This window comes from Phoca vitulina, unplaced genomic scaffold (genome assembly GCF_004348235.1).
Source record: "Phoca vitulina isolate PV1807 unplaced genomic scaffold, GSC_HSeal_1.0 scaffold5, whole genome shotgun sequence".
Classification (NCBI taxonomy): Eukaryota; Metazoa; Chordata; class Mammalia; order Carnivora; family Phocidae; genus Phoca; species Phoca vitulina.
Genome location: NW_022589708.1, coordinates 63,910,142 through 63,936,286, shown reverse-complemented (window position 1 = coordinate 63,936,286; position 26,145 = coordinate 63,910,142). Strand labels below are relative to the sequence as shown.

Below are 26,145 nucleotides of genomic sequence, written 5' to 3'. Positions count from 1 at the left end.
CCTACTTGACAGAGATGACAGAAGAAGAACCAGGCTTAAAGAGAAAGATAATGAATTCATCTTTGGATAATAAGAGTTTGAGACAATAGTATAGATAATATTGATTTAAATATTTAAATCACGATTAAATAACACAGGATTTTATAAAATCCATGTTCCTTTGAGACCTATTCTTTGTCTTTTTTCTCTCATGTCCACTTCCGCCACATCCCCTAACTTGTGATCCTTTACTCAGCACTCCTCTGTTCCAAGCAGAGGACTTCCTCTGGACTTACACTGGACTTAACAGTGATAATCAAGTCAGACAAGATGATACTACATAGACAGGGGAGAGAGACAGACAAAAAATAATTAAAGACACAAATAAATAAAATGATTTCAGATATTGTTAAGGGCCAAGAAGATAATAGCATTGTGATATGAAAGGAAACACCTAAGGGTGGGGGAAGAAGATAGTAATTAGATTGGGTGTTCTGGAAGTCTTCACTGAGAAGGTGATAATATGAGCTGAGACGTGATAAAGAAGCCATCCACACACACCAAGCAGAGAGAAGGGCTGGAGGGAGGCCGTGGGGTGGCAATGAGCACAGAGGACAATGAAGGCGCTTTCCTTGCTCCTGCCACTTTTTTTGCCTCCATGATTTGCACATGGTTTTTCTTCCTGGAATGCCTTTTCCTAACCTCTTTGCGTGGATGACTCCTAGTTTTCCACGGATGCTCAGTTAAGGGGCACTTTCTTCTCCAGGAAGGGTGAGGTAAACTTAGGAACCATTTTCCAGGCCTTCCGGAAGGCAGCTCCGCCATAGCTTCTGTGACCAGGCGATAGCTGTTCACTTGTTTGCCATTCCTAATACTCTGGTAGTTAGTTGAGGGCAAGACTTTTGTCTTTGATTTGGGTATCACCAGCGAGTAGCAAATAGTAAGGGCTCTCTTCAATGAGTGAGTGAGACTAAATAAGGAAGGAAGAAAGGGAGGGAAGGAGGGACAAAAATGAGGGAAACATCAGCAGTGTCCTTATAAAACAAGGCAGCATATAAAGTGTTAGTGAGATCTGGCTACAGTGATATTTTTAGTTCATAGTCAGCATTTTCTGCATGGTTAAGTATGTTAGTGCATACACACACATGGACTTTATTTTATTACCTAAGCAAGAGTAAAATTCCAGGTTCTCGGAAGGTTCTAGAAGAAATCTAAACTTGGCCTAGGGCTTGCTGTCATCTCATTTTGCTGCCCTCGGTTTTTGGCACAGAAGAGACATTTGTGGAATTAATTATACCTGGAGAGAGAAAGAGCATCTCTTGGCCAGAGCCACCTAACTCCCTCCATCTAGCTTCTCTGTGGGTTAATGCCAACAAAATTTACAGCTACCCCTCCCCCCCACCTCACCCCAGCAGGTAAAGAGGAGAATGTGGCAAAAGAGTTTCCGGGCGGCATGTCCCAGAGCCGCCTGGCAGAAATCACTGAGCTTGGAGAATGCCATGGAGAAAAACAATAGTGTCTATCATTTAAAAATGAAGCAGTGGTCAAAGGAAAAGCAGGTCTTTTTACAAACATGCAGAGAGCTGACAACTGGGTAGCTCGAGTCCAGAGGAAAGTAAAAGAAAACCAGGGCGGAAAAAAGCCTCGGTTTTTTCTGTGGCTGCCGAGGGCAAGTCACTACCACGATGTGCTCCTGAAGCTGAAGGGAAAAAGGAAACAGAGCGAGACACAGAGCACAAGAACATAACCCTATGCGATTGTCTTAGCAGTTCGGTATTACCTAGAAGCAATCTGCATACTTAACACAGCTTCACAACCACGAATCACCAAAGTGTAGCGCAGGCATTAAAAATCCCAGAGAGTTTTACGGCATGTTTGTTTCCAAGAAGTCAAACAAAAGAGCCCTCTATTTAGAAAAACTGTGACTATGCCTCATATGGTCAAAGGAAAATGAGGGGAAGGAGAAGCTAAAAAGTTTCCTCTCTGATGCATAATTTAAAAGGGATCTTGAGCAGGAGTTGTATCTTAAAACCATCAAACATTTCTTGCGAACAGGGTTTCTGTTTCATAAATTTCCAAGAAGACAATCTACTGGGTTTTTGGAATTTGTTTAAGAAACAATGTGAATTGGAATGAACTGTTAAATGGGTAATTTCAAAAATTGGTAATTCTTAATTTTGCTTAGGGATCAGAGACAGAGAAAATAGGAGACATTAAATAACGACCCAGGAAAAATAACCCTGAAATGTAAATGTGAATTTTGTGCAAAGAAACCAAAGAAATCATTCTTCATCATTGACAAACGAAATGACTGCTTCTGAATGACGGAAAACAGGTAATCTTCTTGCTACCCTTGCTTGTCAATCATCATGGAGACAGAAATACCAGTTTCATACAGAAAAGTAATTCATTTGAGGACTGAGAGAGGGTGTTCAATACACAGTGGATTATTCAAAGATATTATCATTAACTTAATGTTTTTAGTTTATATCTGTGGCAAATGAAAGCTACATCAGAAATTGTTGCTAATCCTGTGGGTATACGCATTTTTCTCAGGTGACTAGAAGAGTATACCTCTGAAAACAAATCGCTTAACCTTTTCCTTTTTGTACTTTTTTAAAGGAGTATAAAATACAGAAATGAATATGTTTTGTATCTCATTTAAAATTAAGATTAGTTATTTTATGTTTTGTAAGATGTTAATTGATCACTTTCTAATGAATGCAGTTTCAAAGGATAAATTTATACAACATGTTGGACATTTACAATTTCATATTTAATTGTGGCAAAAAACCCGATCACTTTCAGATATGAATCAGGAGAAAGTGGTTTCATGTCATTTAATTAGTTGTAAAAAAAAAAAAAAAACCCCAAAAACAAAAACTCATGGGGATTTGAATTCTGAGCTCTAAAAACCTAGTGTTAAATTAAATGCCTAATGACCTGTCAGAATTCTGTCAGCCAGGCTGACAAGTCCTGAACAGGCATTTGCTTTATCCATGACACAGAATGTTTGGTCCCTAGTGGGGGGCTGGGCTGAGGTATTAGGGAGTCTGGGATCCAGGCTGCCAGCAGGTGTGTGCACACATGCCTGGAGGACGGAGAGGCAGAGGCCCAGAAATCAGTCAGTGAGCGTGCTCCGGAGAAGAGTGGAAGACAAAACTAAGCTAGAGGAATGCTGCTTTTTATCGCTTTTACAAGTCTCATAATTATCTGTATCACTCAGTGTAGCCTCATGAATTCGAATTCTATTGTATGCCTCGCATTTTGTTACGAGAGCTGCTGAGATACCAGGTCCCGATTCTGAGGCGTAGCGGGAGAGCGATATTGATGCCTAAAATATATTTAAAAATACAAGTCAGAAGAACAAATTCAAATCAAGTATATAGTACACAATATAAGTTACTTTTGACAGCCTATAACGGAAGCATTAGAATATGGACAACCTTAGGGGTTCGGATAACATTTACACAGTAAACATTTTTGAGGATAGTGTATGTTTTAATATAAATGGCTCACAGTACGACTATACCAATGGACTGGAAGAAGGATAAACTTATCTTTGATACTCAAAAGTGTAATGCGACCCAGGAGGCTTAGATGAATATTCATTACAAATATTAAAACGTTTAGTGATGAAGCAAATCCTTTTTGAATGGTGTATAGCATTTCCCTGTATGTGTTCAGTCTTTTCATATTGGGAGTCTATGAGGGGATAAACAAAAACAGTGACAATAATAGTAATAATTAATAATAATAATTAGCTACTCTTTCATGGGTAAATATGCCAGGAGGTATGCTAAGCTGTGGACTTGCATTGTCTTGAAAAGCAAAACAAAATATGAAACAAAAAAACCGTTAGTGGTGCTATAGGCATTGGACTGGAGGAAGTAAGACTAAAGGCAAGGAGTTCCGTTGGAGAAATAACCCATGAAAAGAAATAAAAAGCAAAGTCGACATGTGCAATAAAGCTGCCATAACAAGAGAAAGCAACAATTAATTTTGACTTGGGAAGAGGTTGAGGGAAGGCTTCCCAGAGACAGTGGTATTTGAGAAGAAGACACCTGAAGGACATAAATGTTTTCAAAACAGTTCAAAACGGAGAAGAGAGGAAAAGGAGAGGAACACGGTAAATAATATCAAATTGAATTTAAATAAATAAGTACATGTTAAATTAGTAAACCAAACTAAGGCAAAGGTATTATCAGCTTTACTTAGATAAATGAGTCTCAAAGTTTCTTCAGCAGAAAGATCTGAGTTATGGAGGGGAATACTGTCTGTCTGCAGTACGTTCTCTGATTCTTCTCCCTAAAAGTACTCTCTTTGCCATTCTTCTAGAATAGTTATTTGATGTCCATGAGATAGTGTCTCTATAGTCTGAGATATTTTCCCCTCCAAATAATCCACACTTTGATGTGGAATTTACCAGGCACAAGAAAATTATGAAAGGTGTATTTCAGACACCCTAGATTTGAACAAGAGTGAAAAAGGAGGGGAACAACAGACTGTAAGATAACCAATGGTCAATAATAATAATAAAATGATAAGAGTTGGTCAGCTTCTCTGCCTAGTTTGTAGCAAAAGCAAAGCTTTGTGCGGCTGCAGACGAACCATCAAAATCTACTGCTGGATCTAAGAGGAGAAAGCCGTCGTATGCCGGGGCCATCCCAAGGTTCTGACACAAGGGCCGGGAAGCAACGTTGTCATTCGTTTCTCTGTGATTTTCCAAATAAAAAATGCATACACAGAATGCTGCTTTTCCTCAGTTGCTACCACAAGCACAAAATGGCACCTGACTACGGACCTCTAGAAGGAGCTTCCCGTGTAGATTTCAGGTCGATAAAGAACATGAGTAGTATGTTTTATTCATTTTTAATATGAAATTCATACAGTAGCAAGTTCAAATTTAAACAGTCATTTATTGCTTCTTTTCAAATGAAATTTGAATTAAAAAATTTGTCATGATAAACTTATCAATAAAGAGTTTATAGAAAACAAAACTTATGAAATAGAGGTAAGTCTAGCCCTAGGCAGTTTTAAGAAGACAAATTTCCTTTGTTTCTGCTCCATTTATTATTTAACTGTTCCTCCCATTGCCCAACACTCTTTTGATGCCCTCACTTTCACCTCTCCTTCTCTCCCACCTAGGGGATCCCTGGTTGTGTTAGGGCTACATCCTCTGTGGTTCCCCAGTCCCCGAATATACCCCCCTATGTCTCCTCTTTGTTCTTGATTCCATATCAAGGAGTTTTGAATAAATCAAGAAACAAAAACCATAAATCTTGAGAGCTTTGAAGAGCTTTGATTCTGGAATATTTGGAATCAACTGAGTTCCAATATTTGGAATCAGATGCTATGGATGGCATCTGATTGACAGGAATCTCTTCACATTTCTCTCATTGCTCCATGACAAGATAAACAAACGATAAGAAGGGTATGAATAGTGGGCTGTTCAAATGTTGATTTTTCTCCTGCCTCTTTAACAATTCCATTAATTAATTTATAAGACAGAACCCAGATTAGTACCAAAGTTTAAAGTTAATGTTGCAAAGCTGTTGACATGCCTTCACAAAAGGGAAAATTAAATTGAAAAAGATACGCCGTTAACTATGTAAGATTGGTTTTTTTTTCACTTTAATTTGAAGAGCTATAAAGAGATTGAATTGTAATGCTTTCACACAAAATAATGTATTTCACTGCTTTCTATTATTATTCAAGATCTAGGCTTCTTTAATGTGGACTAGTAACTTCACAATGTGGGCAACCATGTGCAACAAACTAGGTAAGGTCTTTACTGTGAAAATATTTAAGGGATGCATCAAGCTCTCCAAATACATGCACTGATCTTGCAAATATTAGGCAAGAACAGTGACAGCATGGAAGTGATTTTAACGGCCATAAACTCTGTATCTGCCAACATTACACCAGGAACCAAGGAACAAGTTACTTGTTGAAGATTCGTCTTCAGTCATGCCTCGCCTCACCTTTATCTAATACACAAGAGGAGACTCAGTTCCAAGGGGGTGGGTGCTTGGTTCTGTTTTTTTTTTTTTTTCCAGTTTCCTTTGACACTCTTCATTTTGATGAGTAACACTGGAATGGGGTGCCGGCTTCTAGCCCTGGTGAAGGGGACTTTCCCTGCTCTCTTTTCAGAGTAAGACTAAAGAGATTACTCTTTGAAGAAAAAAAATAAAAGGGGGTTAAGAAAGAAAGGAAAAGGAGACTCTGCATTCTTTGAAGAAAGCAAGTGCTTTATCACAATGCAAAAATTAAAAAAAAAAAAAACACCTTAATGTTGACATGCTTGACTTAATGATGAAGAAGCTGAGTCATGAAATCATCTCACGTGCTCAGCTGAACTAGGCTAGGAGTTCTGGTTAGATCAGATTTACCACATGTTCACCAGGATGACATCCAGGTAGAGGGCGTGGCGGTCGCAGCAGGTTTTGTAGTTAAGTATTAATAGAAATAAAATCTTTCTGTCTATGCCTATAAAAATATCCATGATATTCAATTAATGCAGGCCTTTCTTTCTGGATGATATTACAGAAGTACCAGAATAAGTCTGTAATCAAGTCCCCGCGACATGAATTGTTTTAATATTTAAATTCATGAGAAGGCTGTTAGTAGGTAATCAACCTAAACACTGCAATTTAATCAGACAAAGAAACATGCAGGGAACCTTCCAGAATTAAGAGAGTCTGCAACTTCAGGTGCATTCATATTGAACGCCTTCTATCTTTCAGTATTGAAGTATGACTGGTAAATATGACGGATATGTTCCTGACACTCATATCCAGAAGAGAAGAGCAAAAGAGCAATGCTCTTTTTTTTGTTATGCAAAACGTAACAATACAATGCAAAATAGAATGTGTGGAAGAAGGGCATTTATCCCAGAGACTGTATGGAGGAGGATTGCTTCATGGAATCTCCCTGTTGGAGGGGAGACCTGAGATGAGTTTGAAAGAGTGAGTGGGACTTAGCCATGTGAAGATTAATAAGAAGGCATTCCAAAAACATAAGAGATGGACCAAAGACAAACCACAAACATTTTTAAACTAAAACTGGGAACACATGTGGTAAAAAGACACAAGGCAAGACATTTACGCTAACGCAGAATTTCATTTAAGACACATGATCTTACTAGAAAATCTTACATGAAGTATTCTGAAGTCAATAATTTCTAAATAATTTAGGAATATGTTTCATAAAACATGACCTATGATTTCAAAGAATTTATAGGAAAGTAAAACCTTATTCTTGATTTAATAATGCTATTAGTCATCCAGTGTTACTTTGCTTTGGAAAAACTGTTCAACCTAAGGGAAATGTGCTCTTCAATACTGAATGAAAGCTACTCTAGAACAACTCTGTAGGAATTTTGTTTTAATTTTTTTCTCCATTATCATTTCGAAAGATGAAAAGAGAAAATGCAAATGCAGTGTCTTTTAAAAAATGTATCTTTTAAAAGATATTACTAATTCTTTTTTTCTTATTACATGGTATGTGTTTTTAGCCACCCTTCATCCTGTTGTATCATTAAGGATGATCAGCCTCCAATTCCGCAACTTCCTATGCGCAAAAGGTACAAGCATCTTGAAAGAAGTCTTAGAAATGATCAAACACTTTCTATAGCTTTGCTTCTGACACATCTAAGGACTCAATTTGTGGCTTTTTGTTGAATGGGCTTTGAAGTTAAACATGCTTCGTATATTCCTGGAATATACAAAAGAACCTAAGCAAAGAAAAAAATGTTTAGTAGGAATGAAAATTTTTAGTTGTTCAGAAACAAAACTGAGAACAATATAGATTTAACATTTTATTGTCTCCCTGTAATAGATGATAAGCTCTAGGACAGAGCCACACCACCATGGAGTCCTAAGTGCCCTGAGCATTGCCTGGCATGGGTTTGGTAAAATATATGTTCAAAGAGTTGATGAATGAAGAAATGAATGAATGAATAGAATGTATAAAAATGATTTGTGAGTAAAAATATACTCATATATTAATATGTAAGAAATTCATACTAAAATTTTTTGTCTTGGACAACCTTTTGACAAGAATTTGGCAGCTTCGTTTGATTAAATGTCTCTGTAGTATTCCATTCAGAGAGGATGGTAAAAGACTCAATGAGCATTTTGTCCCAGTGCTTTCACAAAAGTCATTGTGGCCAAAGACAAAGTTAAATCAGTTATGATATCAGGACCAAAATCAGGGTAGGCATAAAATAGAGCTAGGTTGTTTCGCTAACTGCAGAGCAAACAAAAATGCAACAGGTGAGCACAGCTGGTTGCTGCTACTGTGTTCTTTGTTTCATTTTGTGGATTTCACATCCTGGGAATTTCATCTCACTCACCATCCACAGGATAGCTTCAACCCTGAACAGATATATCATAGGAGAAGACCTTTGTAACTATGGTGTCAATCCCTTAAATCCCTCTCCCCACAGAAAACTAAAGAAAGAGAAGCATAATACTGGGTTAATAATAGATACTTGAGAAGAACTAGCTCAAATTCTGAGGCCACATCAATATCTTACCTCATTTTATCAGTTCTTCTTCTTTTTTTTTTTTTAGATTTTTTATTTTTAAGTAATCTCTACACCCAACATGGGGCTTGAACTCACAACTTGAGGTCAAGAGTCACATGCTCTACGGATTAAGCCAGCCAGGTGCCCCTCATTTTATCAGTTCTCATACATGCTATTACTTTTAAGTGTCATATTTAGTATATAAAAACCCCTAATCAAGGGGCGCCTGGGTGGCTCAGTTGGTTGGGCGACTGCCTTCGGCTCAGGTCATGGTCCTGGAGTCCCGGGATCGAGTCCCGCATCGGGCTCCCTGCTCAGCAGGGAGTCTGCTTCTCCCTCTGACCCTCCTCCCTCTTGTGCTCTCTCTCATTCTCTCTCTCGCAAATAAATAAAATCTTAAAAAAAAAAAAACCCTAATCAAGTGAAGTTTTTCATCAGTTGCATATAGTTGTATATTAAAATTATTCTAGTTCTGTTAAAATATCAGGTCCCTGAGCCCTAAACACAAGAGTGTAAAAAAAAAAAAAAATGAGTTGATACTGTTGACATGGCTCAAACTAGCGTGTGTCATTTTGGAATCAGAGGGAATGCACACAAAAGAAGCTATTTCCTTCATTGTTAGGGGAAAAGATCATTTCAACTAGTTTCAGGATCCCATGCCAACTGGCCAAAGAACTACAGGAAAAACTCGAGGAAGTAAATTCAGGTATTTTGAACCTTAAATATTTAGTAAGTAGCAGTAGACAAAGCAGCCAAGACTAATGTGGAATAATCAGGGCTGACTGCAAAAAAATAATTGCATACACTTTTTATTCAGAAGTCCTTTTTTCTTTTTCATCTTACATTATATAGTTTTCTCCAACTGATTTTCTAGAATAGATAATTACTATAATTCAGGAGTGAACACAGAACCAATATTTTCTGAAGATGGAAGTAAACAGATTTTTGAGAACTCACTTAACTCAGCAATGGAAACAAAAACAATTATGCTCTGTGATGAGTTTGACAGATCTGAGTTTTCTTTACTTAATATTCAAATCCATGGAAATTTCATGAGAAATTTATAACTCTTCTGCAACTAACTTCTTTAATTTCTTATTCCTGACCAATCAAGAGACTAAGCCAGACGTGAGAGGTTTCAGTACTTTCATCTGCTGTTGGACTAAGGGCTTTTCTTTTATGAATAACTTCTAACAATGTATTTTATTAACATAAGAACTTGTAATTTACTAAGAGCCTTCACACCCATCCACACATATTTTATACTTCCTACGAATCTTTGAGGAATATATTTTATATGTATAAATAAATATATATATAGCAAAATATTATGAATATTAAATCCATTAAGCAGATGAGGAAACTAAATCTCAAAGAGATCTGAAAAGTAACAAGGCCCTCTAAAGTAACAAGAGTTATAAATGGCAGAACCAGAACTTTCAGTATGGAGATTCTAAAATTCATCCGTTTTTCCATTATACCACAGTAAATGTGTACATTTTACCACATTCGCCAAATGCCATCACCAGTTATTATGCCATTTCTTGCCATTCTTCAATGTGTTTTGAAATTATTAATCTGGCAAAGAATAAATATCATCCATTTTACAGTTAAGCAGAAAAGCCTCTAAAGCCCAAACATAATTTTAGAGTACCAGTTGACATCACTGTGAATAAATCCTATGGCATTTTGATAAAAAGGTCTGGCAACACTCACCTCTTTTTGACGGTACTTTATGGCCAATTTGAGTCTCGCGAGATCATTTCCACTTTGTTCTTCTATGAGGCTACTGTCATCTCTGTAATTAAGAATGATTTCCAGTTCTCTGGAACTCCTTGTCTGATCCAGTAGGTCCTTAGCAAATTGTTTGCACTGTTGGGACAGCTCCTCATACTCCGACTTGAATTCGTTTTCCACTTTACTCAGCTCCTGAAGCTCCCAACTTAGCTGAAAGGCTGTGAGAAAAGGGTCTTCACTTGACAGTGCGATGAGAGAGGGGCTGGCCAAGGCCTTGTAGATGTTGAGTCTGGAGCGTGAGTGGCGGAGGCTATCCACGTCCGAGCTGGAGACGCATTCCACGCAGTTGCAGCGGACCTCGTGGGGTCTGGGCACGGAGACTCCTTTCTGAACTAGAAGCTTGATTATCTCATAATTATTTGTATGGGCTGCCAAAATGATTGGTGTAATGTCTGGAGTGAATTCAGAGAACTGCTTATCAAGGAGTATGGGAGGCACCTAGAAAAAAGAAGAAACCAGAGGTGATGAATATTTATTCATTTGTTCAAGCCTGTGAATTTCAAACAGCATGCTATAGCAACGCTGAACAAAGTTCATAAATCTTTTGCCAGGCTTCTTTGCAGGAGAGAGATGGCTTTTTTTTCTTTTGCCAAAAGACAAAAGAAAATTAGTGGGAAAAAAAAACAACTTTCCGATATAATGACACATTATTCTTATTATATTTGTTTAATCTGACTTTTGACATTTTATGAAATCTTCAAATAAGTGGCTATGGGAAGTCTTTACTTGATAAAAGACTTCCTTGCTCCCAGCTTATTTTCTGACTCTCAATCTTTGCTTTTCTTTCAGGGAGGTGTGGACTTCTTAAATAATCAAGAAATACGCTGAATAATAGTTAATGATTTGTTTTAAACCCAAGCTTTTCTTCTGCAATATGTCTTTTAGTTCTTCAATTGTTTTTGTTTGTTTGTATGTTTGTTTGTTGTTTTATCTTCTGCATTCCTAAAACCAAGTCAACGATTAAAGGTGGCAGCAGAACATAAGAAGGCTGGCCTCATGCTTTATGCTTTCATCTATCACTTTATAGTATATTTTCCAGATGACCACAAGTGCTCCATCACCATTTTATCAGAAATAAACAAATGCTTCTCAATGAATCAGGTCACCCTGTGTTTTTGCTCCATTTCCTTTGGGTTTTACTCTAGGAATGGTAATGATGAAAATACTATAATAGGTACTGTTTAGTCAACGTTTGTTAGGTACATTAACCCTCACTATTATTCACATCTTATAGATGGGATCCTTCAGTGCATAAGTGCAAGACCTACTTTTTGCCCCCAGGTCCATCTGACACCCGAGGCTGTGTGTATTCCACCACACCACAATGCTTTACAATTTTTGGTTTAATAGTTCTTCCTGCTGGCACAAAGAGGCATCTTTGAAAATAAATGCTGTATAAGGATGAGTTAAAAAAGCATGGCAGAAAAAATGATGACCCATGTACCATATAAAATATACTGTAAACTATAAAGGAAACCATAAAAGGTTCAAAAGCAAAACAACTATGTGGAGAAAAACAAAACTCATATGAAACTTTAATTACACTACTTTTAAGTAGAGGTATAATCTTTATATGAGAATAATTAAGCCTGTGTGCTTCTAATTTATTTGGCCATTTAGAATATCTATTTATTTTATAAGAAACACTCTATAAAGAATAACGAGATGTAGTTATCTATTTAAAGGTTATTTAAAATATATGCAATCAGTTGGTAAAGATAGTACCTATTAATTACAAAATTAGGAACAACACTGTTGAGATAGCACTATATGTTCAAGCAGGGTCAATACATACTTCATTACTTTTAAGTAAATGGCTTTCATTTTAAATATTACATTAATTAAAAATTTATTTATTTATTACAAAGAGAAAAATGTCATTAATTAAAACTAAACACGTAATCTTTAAGAAAGTATACTTCAAGTTTTTTCTATGGCCGACATGAGGAAAAACAAAAACAGTGTAAGTAAATAAGTTCCTACGTTAAATGTATATTTAAGTAATAGATGCAATTTGAAGGGGCTTTCTGGATTCAACAGAATTTCATCTAGATTTCTATGGCTTTAAAAAGCTATCAATAATTTTAAATTCATTAACCATAAAATGCAACTTTGAAGAATACTTCAGCAAAATTTTATGAAAAATAATTATAATATGGTCATATTAAAAAGCATTCATATTTCAGAAGAATGCCAGTGTCATAGTATTAGAGAGAGATATGGCAAAATAACTGATAAAATATGTGAGCATATACCAAGAATAAATATTCTGTTTATGAGTCTTAATATTCAATAAATCATTGTGAATTTTTAATTTTTTAAATATATGGACATCTCTAATTGTATCTTTTATAAGGAATTTATTTTAGAAAATAACTTTTGAATGAAACCTTTTTTTTAAAGATTTTATTTATTTATTTGACAGAAAGAGAGAGAGCACAAAGGGGAAGCGTCAAGCAGAGGGAGAGGGAGAAGCAGGCTTCCCGTGGAGCAGGGAGCCCGATGTGGGGCTCGATCCCAGGACCCTGGCATCATGACCTGAGCCGAAGGCAGACGCTTAATCGACTGAGCCATCAAGGCGCCCTTGAATGAAACTGTTTTTTTTTTTTTTTAATTTTTTTTATTGTTATGTTAATCCCCATACATTACATCATTAGTTTTAGATATAGTGTTCCATGATTCATTGTTTGTGCATAACACCCAGTGCTCCATGCAGAACGTGCCCTCCTCAATACCCATCACCAGGCTAACCCATCCTCCCAACCCCCTCCCCTCTAGAACCCTCAGTTTGTTTTTCAGAGTCCATTGTCTCTCATGGTTCTTCTCCCCCTCCGATTTCCCCCCCTTCATTCTTCCCCTCCTGCTACATTCTTCTTCTTCTTTTTTTCTTTCTTAACATATATTGCATTATTTGTTTCAGAGGTACAGATCTGAGATTCAACAGTCTTGCACAATTCACAGCGCTTACCAGAACACATACCCTCCCCAGTGTCCATCACCCAGTCACCCCAACCCTCCCACCCCACCCCCCACTCCAGCAACCCTCAGTTTGTTTCCTGAGATTAAGAATTCCTCATATCAGTGAGGTCATATGATACATGTCTTTCTCTGTTTGACTTATTTCACTCAGCATAATACCCTCCAGTTCCATCCACGTCGTTGCAAATGGCAAGATCTCATTCCTTTTGATGGCTGCATAATATTCCATTGTATATATATACCACTTCTTCTTTATCCATTCATCTGTTGATGGACATCTTGGCTCTTTCCACAGTTTGGCTATTGTGGACATTGCTGCTATAAACATTGGGGTGCACGTAGCCTTTCGGGTCCCTACTTTTGTATCTTTGGGGTAAATACCCAGTAGTGCAATTGCTGGATCATATGGTAGCTCTATTTTCAACTTTTTGAGGAACCTCCATACTGTTTTCCAGAGTGGCTGCACCAGCTTGCATTCCCACCAACAGTGTAGGAGGGTTCCCCTTTCTCCGCATCCCCGCCAACATCTGTCATTTCCTGACTTGTTAATTTTAGCCATTCTGACTGGTGTGAGGTGGTATCTCATTGAGGTTTTGATTTGGATTTCCCTGATGCCGAGCGATATTGAACACTTTTTCATGTGTCTGTTGGCCATTTGGATGTCTTCTTTGGAAAAATGTCTGTTCATGTCTTCTGCCCATTTCTTGATTGGATTCTTTGTTCTTTTGGTGTTGAGTTTGATGAGTTCTTTATAGATTTTGGATACTAGCCCTTTATCTGATATGTCATTTGCAAATATCTTCTCCCATTCTGTCAGTTGTCTTTTGGTTTTGTTGACTGTTTCCTTTGCTTTGCAAAAGCTTTTTATCTTGATGAACTCCCAATAGTTCATTTTTGCCCTTGCTTCCCTTGCCTTTGGCGATGTTTCTAGGAAGAAGTTGCTGCGGCTGAGGTCGAAGAGGTTGCTGCCTGTGTTCTCCTTTAGGATTTTGATGGACTCCTGTCTCACATTGAGGTCTTTCAACCATTTGGAGTCTATTTTTGTGTGTGGTGTAAGGAAATGGTCCAGTTTGAATGAAACTGTTTTATAAGACCACCAATACAATAATAATTTATTGGCCAATAAATAACTATTTTTTAAATTATGTAATTTTAATTATCTTAGAGTTACTTCTTACTCTAAAATGTGTTCTAAATTCAACAATATATTATATGTTGTCTTTACCATTAATTGTTTGAGGCCCAGCTGGTCAGGGACCACTAGACACTGGGGACTGTTTGGCCTTAGGGGTCCTTCACGCAGGAGTCTGCGGGGCCTCTGACCAGCCAGCCAGGCAGGCACACGTCAAGGTTTAGGCATGTCCTAGAGGCAGGCTCTGGGGTTTCTCCCATTCCATTAAGAAAAATAGTAATAAAACAAAAACACTTTAAAAAAATTGCCTGTTATTGAGTACTAATTATATGCCTGCAGCAATGATTACATGGTGTTTGAAAATTGGAGGTTATCTTACTCTATCATCACTTCTACATTTACTAGCTTGTATTCCTCTATATGTAAATCTATGCCCTCTTCTCCTTTTTATTACTGAGTATTCCTATGGACCCATGGATTCTTCCTTTATTTTATTCAATATATAGTGATTAATTGCAATAATTATTCACTTTGAACTTATTGAGGTATAACATACCTTCATTAAAATGCACAACTGTTAATGTGAAGCTTTATATATATATATATATTTTAAAGATTTTATTTATGTATTTGAGAGAGAGAGAATGAGAGAGAGAGAAAGAGTATGAGAGGGAGGTGGGTCAGAGGGAGAAGCAGACTCTCCACCAAGCAGGGAGCCTGATGCTGGACTCGATCCCAGGACTCCAGGATCATGACTGAGCCGAAAGCAGTCGTGGAATCAACTGAGCCATCCAGGCGCCCCGAAGCTTGATATATTTTTAAAATGTGTATGCACCTGTGTGACACAACACAGATAATAATCCAGAAGAGGGCCTGCACCTCAGGAACCTTCCTCCTGTCACCTGCCGGTTGTTACATTTTGTAATCACAAACCTAAACCCTATCCCCAGAGATCACTTTCACACACACTTGTTCACTTTATATACATGAATCATAAAGTGTGTACTTTTTACATCTAGCTTTCTTTGGGCAACATTAGCTCTTTGAAATACATTAATATTGTTAGAAGCAATCTTTTTTGTAATTTCCATTCTGTATAATATTTTGATTTATGAATATAACATAATTTATGTAATATTCTCTTGTTGATAACATTTGTGTGATTTCCAGTTTCCTATTTGTGGCTAAGAATATTGCTCCTATGCACATATTTGTCCATGTCTGCTAATACATATCTAAGAATGCAATTTCTGGGTCATATAGTTTTCTTTAGCAGTTATAGCAATTTCAAGACTATCGCACATTATACTTGGTATTGCCAATTACCTACCTATTTGTTTATGCCATTCAATATGTCAAGAAATCATTTTGAATTTTTTATTTATTATTTATTATCAAGGGTGTTGAATTTGCCTAAGGCCTTTTCCATTTCTATGGAGATAATTGTATAATTGTTCCCCTTACTCCTAAAAACATGGCAAGTTAAATTAATGGATTTCTTAATATTGAAACATTCTGGCTTTCCTGAACTAAATTCCATTTGGTCAAATGTGTAATATTTTTAGTATGACTAATATTTTTATTTATATTTTTTGCACCAATGTTCATAAGTGAGATTGATTTATAATCTTTACTATGTTGTCTTCATCAAATTTTGGTATGAATACTGTGCTTGCTTCATAAAAAGCATATGGATTCTCTCTTCCTTTGGAATACAGGGAGATGTGCCCCTCAGATCTTTTGTCTTCTTTTTTTTTTTTTTTAAGATTTTATTTATTCATTTGAGAGGGAGAGAGACAGAGAGAGCACAAGCAGGGGGAGAGGGAGAAGCAGACTACCTGCTGAGCAGGGAGCCCGACGTGGGGCTTGATCCCAGGACCCTGAGATCATAACCCAAGCCAAAGGCAGACGCTTAACCGACTGAGCCATCCAGGTGCCCCTCAGATCTTTCTTCGAGAAGACTTACTGCCTACCTGTAAGAATTAATAGCCTCCAGCTGTCCACCTCTTTAGGTTCTTCCTCAATTTTGGAGCCCAGGACAATAACGGAATAAGTAGGCTAGACAAGGGCCTATTTCCACCCAGGATGGGACACCTCTGGTGAGTTCCCCTTTACAATGGCAGGGACTTTTGTCAGTTCTGCATCATGGTCTAATGGCTTCCTTTTCTCAATCCTGCTTCCTTCCCTTTTACTTTCAAAATGTTATTTTCCAATAAATCTTTTGTAATCAACTCATTTTATCCTCCCCTTGGGGCATCCTGGGTGGCTTAGTTGCTTAAACATCTGCCTTTGGCTCAGGTCATGATCCTGGGGTCCTGGGATCAAGGCTCCCTTCTCAGCGGGGAGTCTCCTTCTCCCTCTCTCTTTGCTCCTCCCCCCTGCTCGTGTTTTTTTTTCTCTCTCTCTCTCAAATAAATGAATAATAAAAAAAAATCTTTATCTGCTTCTTGAAGAATCCAAAATGTGATTGATCTGTTTTCCATACTGTGAGGGAAAAAAATAAGTAGCACTGAAATTATTTGATCTTTGAAAGTTCAAAATTGTCCTGTGAAACCCATCAATGCTTGCTATTCTTTTATGGGATAGTTATTCAGTAACTTTTCTTATTTATTGCATAATAATTAGCTTGGCTTTTTTATCAATAATGGGGTCAGTTAGTATAAACTGCATTTTCCTGGGAAGTTATTCAGTTCATCTGGGTTCATTTAGAAAAGATAGTTTTAAATATGCAAGGATTTGGGAAATGCTATACTCACAGTGTCCCTCCTGAGGAATCTACCGTGGGACAAGATGATGGGGAACTGAGGAAAGGACAAATGGTGGGGGTATGTATGTATGTAATAGTTAATCAAAGATCAATACAAAGTTAAGAAAATGTAAATTTTTAAATGTTCTGAAAAGGAAAAAAGAATGAAAGAGAGAGATCAAGAGAAAGGAAGGTGTGGAGAAAAAGGCTTTCTATTTAACCAGCTAATAGAACAGAGCCTTGGTAAAGCAAAAGGGGAACATGAATGTTTTATAAAAGGTATTAATATAAAATACAAACTATTCTAAATAATGAGAAAATACAGGTCTTGAGGACCTTCAATTCTTCCCCTCCACTATTGCAAAGATAAATTTTCCAAAATATTAATCTCTCAGACAATTCCCTTTTTAAAAATACTACCATGGCTTACAACTATTTTGATTTAATAATTCACTCATACATCAATCAACAAATATTTATTGACTCCGTTGTCTGGAGCTACAACAGACTCTGAGAAATTAAGAAAAATGAAGTTCAAACAGTCCACATTCTCAAACAAAAGACTGCAATACTTGACACATTCCCAGATCTCTCAGCAAACTGAATCAAATGTTACTAATTTATTATAAATCCAACACCATAGTAGGTACCATGTGAAATTCTCAGAAAAATAAGAAACAAGTGTTTGCAACATCATATCAGATGCTCACCAAGTTTTAATTGTTCTGAAAATTTTCCAAGTACTCGCCAAAATCTCAGGGTAGTGTTTCTGCTTTATATTCCTTATAACGGACCAGTAGAGTTAGAATAAACTATTAACTGTAAAAATATGCTGTAGATGTAAGAATTATTTGGTAACTTTTATTCAGTATTAACAAGAATTTAGTACTCTGCAACATTTTACTTTCCTTAACAAGTAGCAAATATATTGGGAGCAGAGAAATGCAGATTTAAATGGTTCTTTTAGAAATGTTAGAATATTTGGGCTGATATTCTTTTTTCTACTTAGCAAAGTGCCTAACGGTATGTGTTTCATATTATAATACTAGTTGTAAGTGATTGCCATTTCATGGGTGATGTCATGGAATCAGATTTCTGAGCTTTCCAATGAGTAACTGAAACCAGCTCTGATGCAAAGGATCCAATCACAGCCAATCACAGAAGGGGAGAAACAATGAAAGGTAAAATAGGCCCCTCAGTTTTTTGCTCTTGCAGCCCAGGCATTTATCAGTTGACACAACTTTGCTATCTATTAAATATGCAAAAATTTTTAGAAGTCTGAAATATAAGGCATTGGATCTCAGAAACCTTTAGAAAATTCAGAAAATGAGCTTGTTCCCCCTTTTTCACACTTCATTTTCAAACCAATCTATTTTCTGTCCCAATTTTTCTTCTTTGCTTTATTCAGTATCTTCAACATGTAACTCTCTCTCTCTCTTTCCTTTTGTGTTCCAACGTTACGGGTGAAAACATAGCTCCCAACATTAAAATAAATAAATAGGTCACTGTAGGTACTCAGTAGCTATTACCTAAACATGATTTTGATAGAAACATAGTTTTTTTTTTTTCAAAATTTTTTTTTAATTTGTCATTTGGCATATTTAAGGACAAATGTGAATATCATGCACATAACCCTGTAGATGAAAATCACACCATGCTTGACTTTTAGCTGAAGTAAAATCTATAGACATAAAAGCAGGCAAACAGACATGCATAAAAATATATACTCACATCACTAATAAACAAATAACACATATACATGCCATTTTTAAAAATATAAATTCCAGTGATTGAATGACATATTTCACCCAGTAATCCACAACAGAGTAGAACATGCAATTAAAAGAAGATCCTAAAACCAAGTAAAAGTTGTTTTTTATATTGCAGAACTGGAAGGTTCTCTGGCTTTTCTTCTGTCTAAGCTCTATTAATGAATATTTGTTGAATGCTTTTTTGTCAACCTTACCATAACAGTAGTTACATTATTAATGGAATTATTTTCATGCCACATAACATTAAAAGTGACTTTAATTAACTTGTAACTAGATTGCTTTTCTCAAATTTATTCACGATCTTCATCTTGAAGTGATTCAGCACCAATCTGAGGCATATAGTTTAAAGTCTAGAGTGTGATACTCTTCTCAAATACAGAAATGTCTCTTTGCCACTAAGATAGACATTTTTGAACTATTAATACTGAAATATAAATTTCTAGGAGAGAAATTCATCCTGGAGTAACATTCATCCATGAATTCTGTTTAGTCTTTCCAGGCAACAGTATGGGCCTAAAGTAATAAAGTTGACTTTGTTTAGATAAGATTATAACCTAAACATTCATTTTATTTTAAATTCAGCATTTATTATAGTGGTTGTATAAACTGAATAAAAGAAATTTACTTGTATAATATTATTTAGTGTTACCTAAATCACTGACTAAACAGATCCACATTCTATTCTGGCTCTACTCTTAATTAGTTAATTATTTTGTGAATTCCTCCTAATATCTCTGCTATATGAAAAACAATATCCCAACTATAACATGAAATTTCTATGATTCAATCACTTTTTAAATATCCCAGATGATGGCACAATAATAGAAAATTTATGAGGCTTTTTTTTAAGTGCTTCAATAAAAATTTGTTGAATTCTTTAGTATCATCTTGCTTTTAGCATCAATATTTTTTCATCTAATGTATCAAAACCTTCATTTTTTAAAACTCAGGATTATAAATATTAAATTTATCCCTTTCATGTACTCAGTCTAACTCAAATCAGCATAAGGGAGTTTCAACTCAGAGTTATGTTTAAAAATTCATTAAATAACCGTTATTTAGAATTTGAAATTTTCACACACACACCCACATGCACAAAAACCAAGTAGTTGTCATATGAATAAATGCATGAATGAATGAAGAGACAGATGGATGAACAAGTGAATGGTTAGGTTACAATCTTATCTAAACAAAGTCAACTTTATTACTTTAGGCCCATACTGTTGCCTGGAAAGACTAAACAGAATTCAAAATTCTACTTGTACAGAAAAAAAAAACTCCCTTTGCTTTTGGTCTCAGCACAGGACGAATGATTTATTGGTATGTTCACAGCTGATCTATAAGAGCAAAGACTCTTATGCTTTCCCCTACTTCTGAGTGGCTGAAGTTTTCAAGACACTAATAGTTTGATCTGATATCTAATGAAACCTTAATCCAGAAAATAATTATAAAAAACAGCCCAAAATGAATCAGACACTATTATGTGCATATGGCTCTAAATCAGGGGTTCTCAAGTTTTCGTGTACTTCACGAAATATGGAGCAGCCTGCGGATCCTTATTCAGAAAGAAGAATATTTCTAGGGGCGCCTGGGTGGCTCAGTCAGTTAAGCATCTGCCTTCGGCTCAGGTCACGATCCCAGGATCCTGGGATCGAACCCCGCATTGGGCTCCCTGCTCCGCAGGAAGCCTGCTTCTCCCTCTCCCACTCCCCTGCTTGTGTTCCCTCTCTCGCTCTGTCTCTCTCTGTCAAATAAATAAATAAATAAGATCTTTTAAGAAAAAAGAAGAATATTTCTAAACATAAATGCATTGTATTACACACCAAAAAGTATTTAAATATATTTAAAATCTAAAGACAAATATGTGATGGACTAACATATATTCTTCTCTATTAATGCATTAAATACAAAGATCTACTGGCAGGTAATTAGACTAATTTTGAGGTAATGATCAACATGTAAATATATCAGGTATATGGTAAAATGGTAATATGATAGCAAAATACCTATCATTTCTGCTATTGACAAAGACACAAGAATTTCTAGCAAAACTAATTTTTTGGCTTATGTTCATAATGGAAGGAAATTATATATTCCATTTAGAGGTTAGTAAAAATAAAGAAGTATTTTTTCCAGTTCATCCTAGTTCACAGATATCCTTGAATTTTATCTATTGCTTCCCTAAGTTAAGAAGTTCTTCAAGTCTGACTTAATTGGAATTGGAAAACTCAAATGAGAATTTTAACTAGAAAGCACTAACCAGAGAGTTGTTTTTTTAGGAGAGGTAATTAGAGAATTTGAAAGACGTTCTGGAAAGAAAAGAAAGAAAGCATTATTTTTGAAATAAAAAAATACATTTTTCAGCTTTATTCAAAGATAGAATGTTCTATAGTTACAAATGTCCTAGAATGTCAAGTGGAAAAAATAGACCACAATACACACACTCATGTGCGTGCACACACACACACACACGTTTACTTTGTGAGGGAAAATTCTGGAAATTTGGGGGGAAATCCAGAAGACTTAGCATGTAAATAAATGATGTTTAAGGGGCAAATAAAAAAACAGATGGAGAAAAGATGACAAAAAATGAGATATTACAGCAAGAAATATAAATTAGTTGAACAGAATTTTGACTGAAATTAAACTTATTATATATAGGAGCCTCATGTGAAAAATTGGAATTCCTATTCAGTTGGAAAAAGTGGTTCACATATTACATGGCACTGAAACAATTCTCTACCCAAACAAACAAAATTGATCCCTATCTCATTTCATAATAATAAATTAGAGATGGAATATATATTTAAATGTAAAAAAGAAAAAGTAACACAATTTTAGAAAAGAATTTGAAAAAATAGTTGGATAGCCCCAGGGTTGGGGAGAACTCTTGAAGCAAGATTGGAAACACAGAACAGAAAACTATATATTTTATTACACAATTCTTAAATAGAATGACCAAAGATACCATAAATAAAGTCACAAAATAAACTACGGTAAACCAAATTTGCTATATATGAAACGTACTTAATATTCATATCATACAAAGAGAAACTATAAATTGAAAATAAAGTTATAAACAAACCAATGAACAAATGGATAATTATAAACTAGAGTTTTGCAGAAGAAAATCAAAAGGTCAGAAACATTGGATGATCTTTCTCACTATAGTCAGGGAGAGGCAAATTAAAACAATAGTGAACTACAATATTTTGGGCATCATACTGCCAAATTGAAGGAGTTGTGGATAAAAGTTCCCTCCCTCATCAAAACCTAGAGCAATATGAATTACAACAGCCTTGCTGGAAAGTATCTGGTGCTTAATCAAACTTTCCTATGGAGAAACAATTACCATGAGAATATTTCTTTATATTTATTTCATCATTGTTTGTTGTGGTAGAAATTGGGGTATACCTGAACGTTTTCCAAAAGAGAAAACGTTGCACAGCTTGTGGCATATCCCTATATGAAATGTTACAATGCTTTAGATAATCTGAACTAGAATTAATACTGTATCTATCAGCCTGGAGGAATTGCCCTGAGGTTTCATTTTGTCCTGTTGGAGAGCTGTAGCGTAATTATTTACATAAAGGCTCCTTGTTTAAGTTCTTTAAACGTTAGTTGAGAATCTATATCACACACTGTCCTTGGTATCACCTAATTATACCTTAGCTACTTTTTGATAAACAAAGATGCCTATAATTAGATCCAACTCTGTGTATTAAGATCTACTTTGTACTCCACCCTCGCATGTGGCCTATGGCCTAATCATTCCAGCTTCAAACATTCCTGTCACCGCTTTCTTGTTCCCTCCCACTTATCAAATTCTACTAAACATTCAAAACCCAACTTAAATGTCATCATTGCTATGATGCCCTTTAGTAAAACTGAACTGTCATTAACCTGCCATTTTCTCTTTCCTTGGAGGCAGGGGAAAGGGAAGCTATTATAATTTGCTTTTTATAAGAAGGCGGAAATAGCCATTTTCAAAAAGGGAGTTGCTAAGAACAGTGAGAAAGGTGTCCATATTACACCCTTTCTGCTTCTCTTACCTCCTCTAACGGCTCTCTTACAAACTGCATGTAACTTTCCCCAAGCTCTGGTCTGCGACGCCTCCAGTATAAATCCTGTCATATCAGTAACTATTTTTACTTTTTTAGAGTTAGTATTCACTTTACATTTAATTGGCTATATATTTTTACTGTCAGCCAACTTAAAGGATACTTTTAATTAAAAATACCAGCAAGTCGGGGCGCCTGGGTGGCTCAGTCGTTAAGCGTTTGCCTTCGGCTCAGGTCATGATCCCGGGGTCCTGGGATCGAGCCCCACATCGGGCTCCCTGCTCAGCAGGAAGCCTGCTTCTCCCTCTCCCACTCCCCCTGCTTGTGTTCCTGCTCTCGCTGTCTCTCTCTCTGTCAAATAAATAAATAAAATCTTTAAAAAAAAAAAAAAAATAAATAAATAATAAAAATAAAAATACCAGCAAGTAGATATAGTTGTATTGACTTGAATAGGTGTATGAGGCACACAGTAAATATAATTTGACAATTTGGATACGATACATACTTGAACCAAATGAACAAAGATATGGCAAAAATCATTTATCTAATTGACACTATTAATTAAAAAAATATGCTTGGAGTCTGATTATAGTGACACAGGCAATAATAACATGTATGGAGCGCCCATGATGTACCAATGCCCTGTGCTAGGAGGTTTTCATGCTTCAGCAATTAAGCTAAGGACTAATTAAAGTCCTCAAAATCATTTTTGGAAGTAGCTGTTATGATTATCATCCCCTTTTTAGAAAAAGGACAATAGGCCTTCAAGAAATTAAATAGATTGCCCATGGTCACAAGGAGACCCATGCAGCTTGACTCCAGAGTCCAAATTCTTCACCAATAGACAATCCGTCTTACGCGTAAGGCAGCTGCGAGATCTTGGAAACTGCCCAGGCGTCAAGAGTAAGAAGATAGGCATTAAATCTGGCCTCCACCACTTTTAGTTGTGTGCAAATGACAAAGCCAGCTAACTTCTCTGTGTTTCCGTTTTCCCATTTTGAAATGTGGACATTTATTCAAGATATTTCTCATCGGAGAATAAGACCCGGAGACATATATATCAAAGCGCTTTCAAAGGTAACCCTCAGAGGGTTGTGGTGAAGACGAAATGTGAAAGCACCTTGTAATCTATAAATCAAGAAATAACGGGAAGGCACCAGTATTATGTGACAAGCCTAGGGCTGGAGAAAGAGCAGAAAACGGTCTTGTTCGGTTTTGCCACTTCCATTTGTTTCTCCTCACATAAACACAGTCCCAATTATAGTGCTTGATTCATCCGAAAGGTAGAGCAATAATTTCCCGGCAAGCGAGTTTGTAAGTGTAGATATCACAGTTTGGTACACGTACTTTTCGTTACTGAAAATTTAAGCTGTGTATCTCCTAAAATGGCATGTGCCCTTTATTATGTACTGCGACAGATAGATCATAAATAACTATTAAATACTATTTGCATCTTGGATAAAGAACTGGAAAATCTACTTCAACTCCTTTTTTTTTTTTTTTTTAAGATTTTATTTATTTATTTGACAGAGAGAGACACAGCGAGAGGGGGAACACAAGCAGGGGGAGTGGGAGAGGGAGAAGCAGGCTTCCCGCCAAGCCAGGATGGGAACCAAAATGATCCTCATGAGAGAGGAGAAGCAAAGTGAAAATATGGAACCAGCAGCTGAAGCTAAGAAGACACGAGTGGCTGTAAGTTAGTGGAGACTTACAGGGTCCGAAGTCTGAATGCCTGGAGGTTATGATTGGGTACAGCTGGGGCTGTGGTTGGATCAGTTACCTTAAAAGGAGCAGAGGAAGGGCGCCGGGATGGCTCAGTTGGTGAAGCATCTGACTTTTGGTTTTGGCTCAGGCCATGATCTCATGGGTACTGAGATCAAATCCTGCCTAGGGCTCCGCGCTCTGCCGTGAGCTCTAAAATTCTCTCCCTCTGCCTCCTCCCCCACTCGCCTGCTCAGCAATCTCTCAAAATAATACATCTTAAAAGCAAAAACAAAAACAAAAACAAAAACAAACAGAAGCTAAGGAGTCAGGAGACTTTGGTTCATCCACCATCGGTGTGGCCCCCAGCACATCACTCAACAGCATTGCCTGTCGACGCATAGCATCGAGTGACCTTAACACAAAAGTGCTTTGACAGAGTTGGAGTGATTTATAAATGTAAAGAGGAGAAAGTAAGCTTTACTTTTATAATATTAAAAATTAAGATAGAGATGATTATTACAATTGTAAAAGTTTTAATTTTTCAGTTAATAATAGGGAAATTAAATTTAAGAATACTAAATAAAATTTTGGATTTAATTTATGAATACTAAAAGAACTGGCCTATTGAGTGGGTGTCAGTTTCCTAAATTTTGTGTCCCTTTTATTGATTATTATAATAGTATAATTAAATACTTATAAGACACAATGCTAACTTTATATTGATGACTAACCTGCCCATATATTTAATAATTTCCTTCTCATTGATTGCATTTTGTTGTTGTGGTGTGCACAAGTATTATGATCTTTGAGACAAGCATTGACATTTTCCTATTACAATAGCTATGTGTCCTTACTGCCTAAAGATTTTTAAAAAATCAAAAGTACAAAAGCAGAAAACAAAAATTCAACACACTACCCAGAGATATACCTTATCTATCTATCTATCTATCTATCTATCTATCTATCTATCTATCATCTATCTAGATATGTTATAGAAAATATATTATAGAAAATTGGAAGTGTGCTTTATTTTTTTTAACAATCACAGGCTTTTATGGAAATATTGCAATCGCTGCAAGGAAATCTGCGTGCTTTACATGTAACTTCGACTTTTTGACTTTTCAAAATGTGGTGAGGCTCCTCAGAATGCTATACCTCCTCACAATCCTACAGAGCTTGTGCTGAAATAGGGGCCAAATTAAAAAAAAATATTCTTCCCAGAAAATATCATAACAAAGATATTAGTAATCTTGTTTTCCTTCTGAAAATGATCCAAATGAGTATTTTACCTTAATTAAGGCTCGCAGCTCTTTGGTGTTTGATTTTATCTTGCCAGATTGTTCTTTGATTAGTTTATTTTTATGAGCGATGATGGGGATTTTTAATGTGCCATATTCATCCATCTACCATCTATTTGGCAAGCTGTTACTTAATACTGAGGATGT

The 26,145-nt window shown here is 36.2% G+C and overlaps 1 protein-coding gene across 5 annotated transcripts in view; it reads right to left on the bottom strand.

The window, feature by feature from the left end:
* The window catches only part of TRPC4 (transient receptor potential cation channel subfamily C member 4), a 192,201-nt gene that overhangs the window by 99,138 nt on the left and 66,918 nt on the right, over positions 1 to 26,145 (bottom strand). For all 5 annotated transcript variants that reach the window (XM_032403122.1, XM_032403123.1, XM_032403119.1 and 2 more), the window contains one exon: positions 10,226 to 10,744. In XM_032403122.1, coding sequence (XP_032259013.1) covers positions 10,226 to 10,744 — 519 coding nt within the window. The remainder of the gene's footprint in view (positions 1 to 10,225; positions 10,745 to 26,145) is intronic.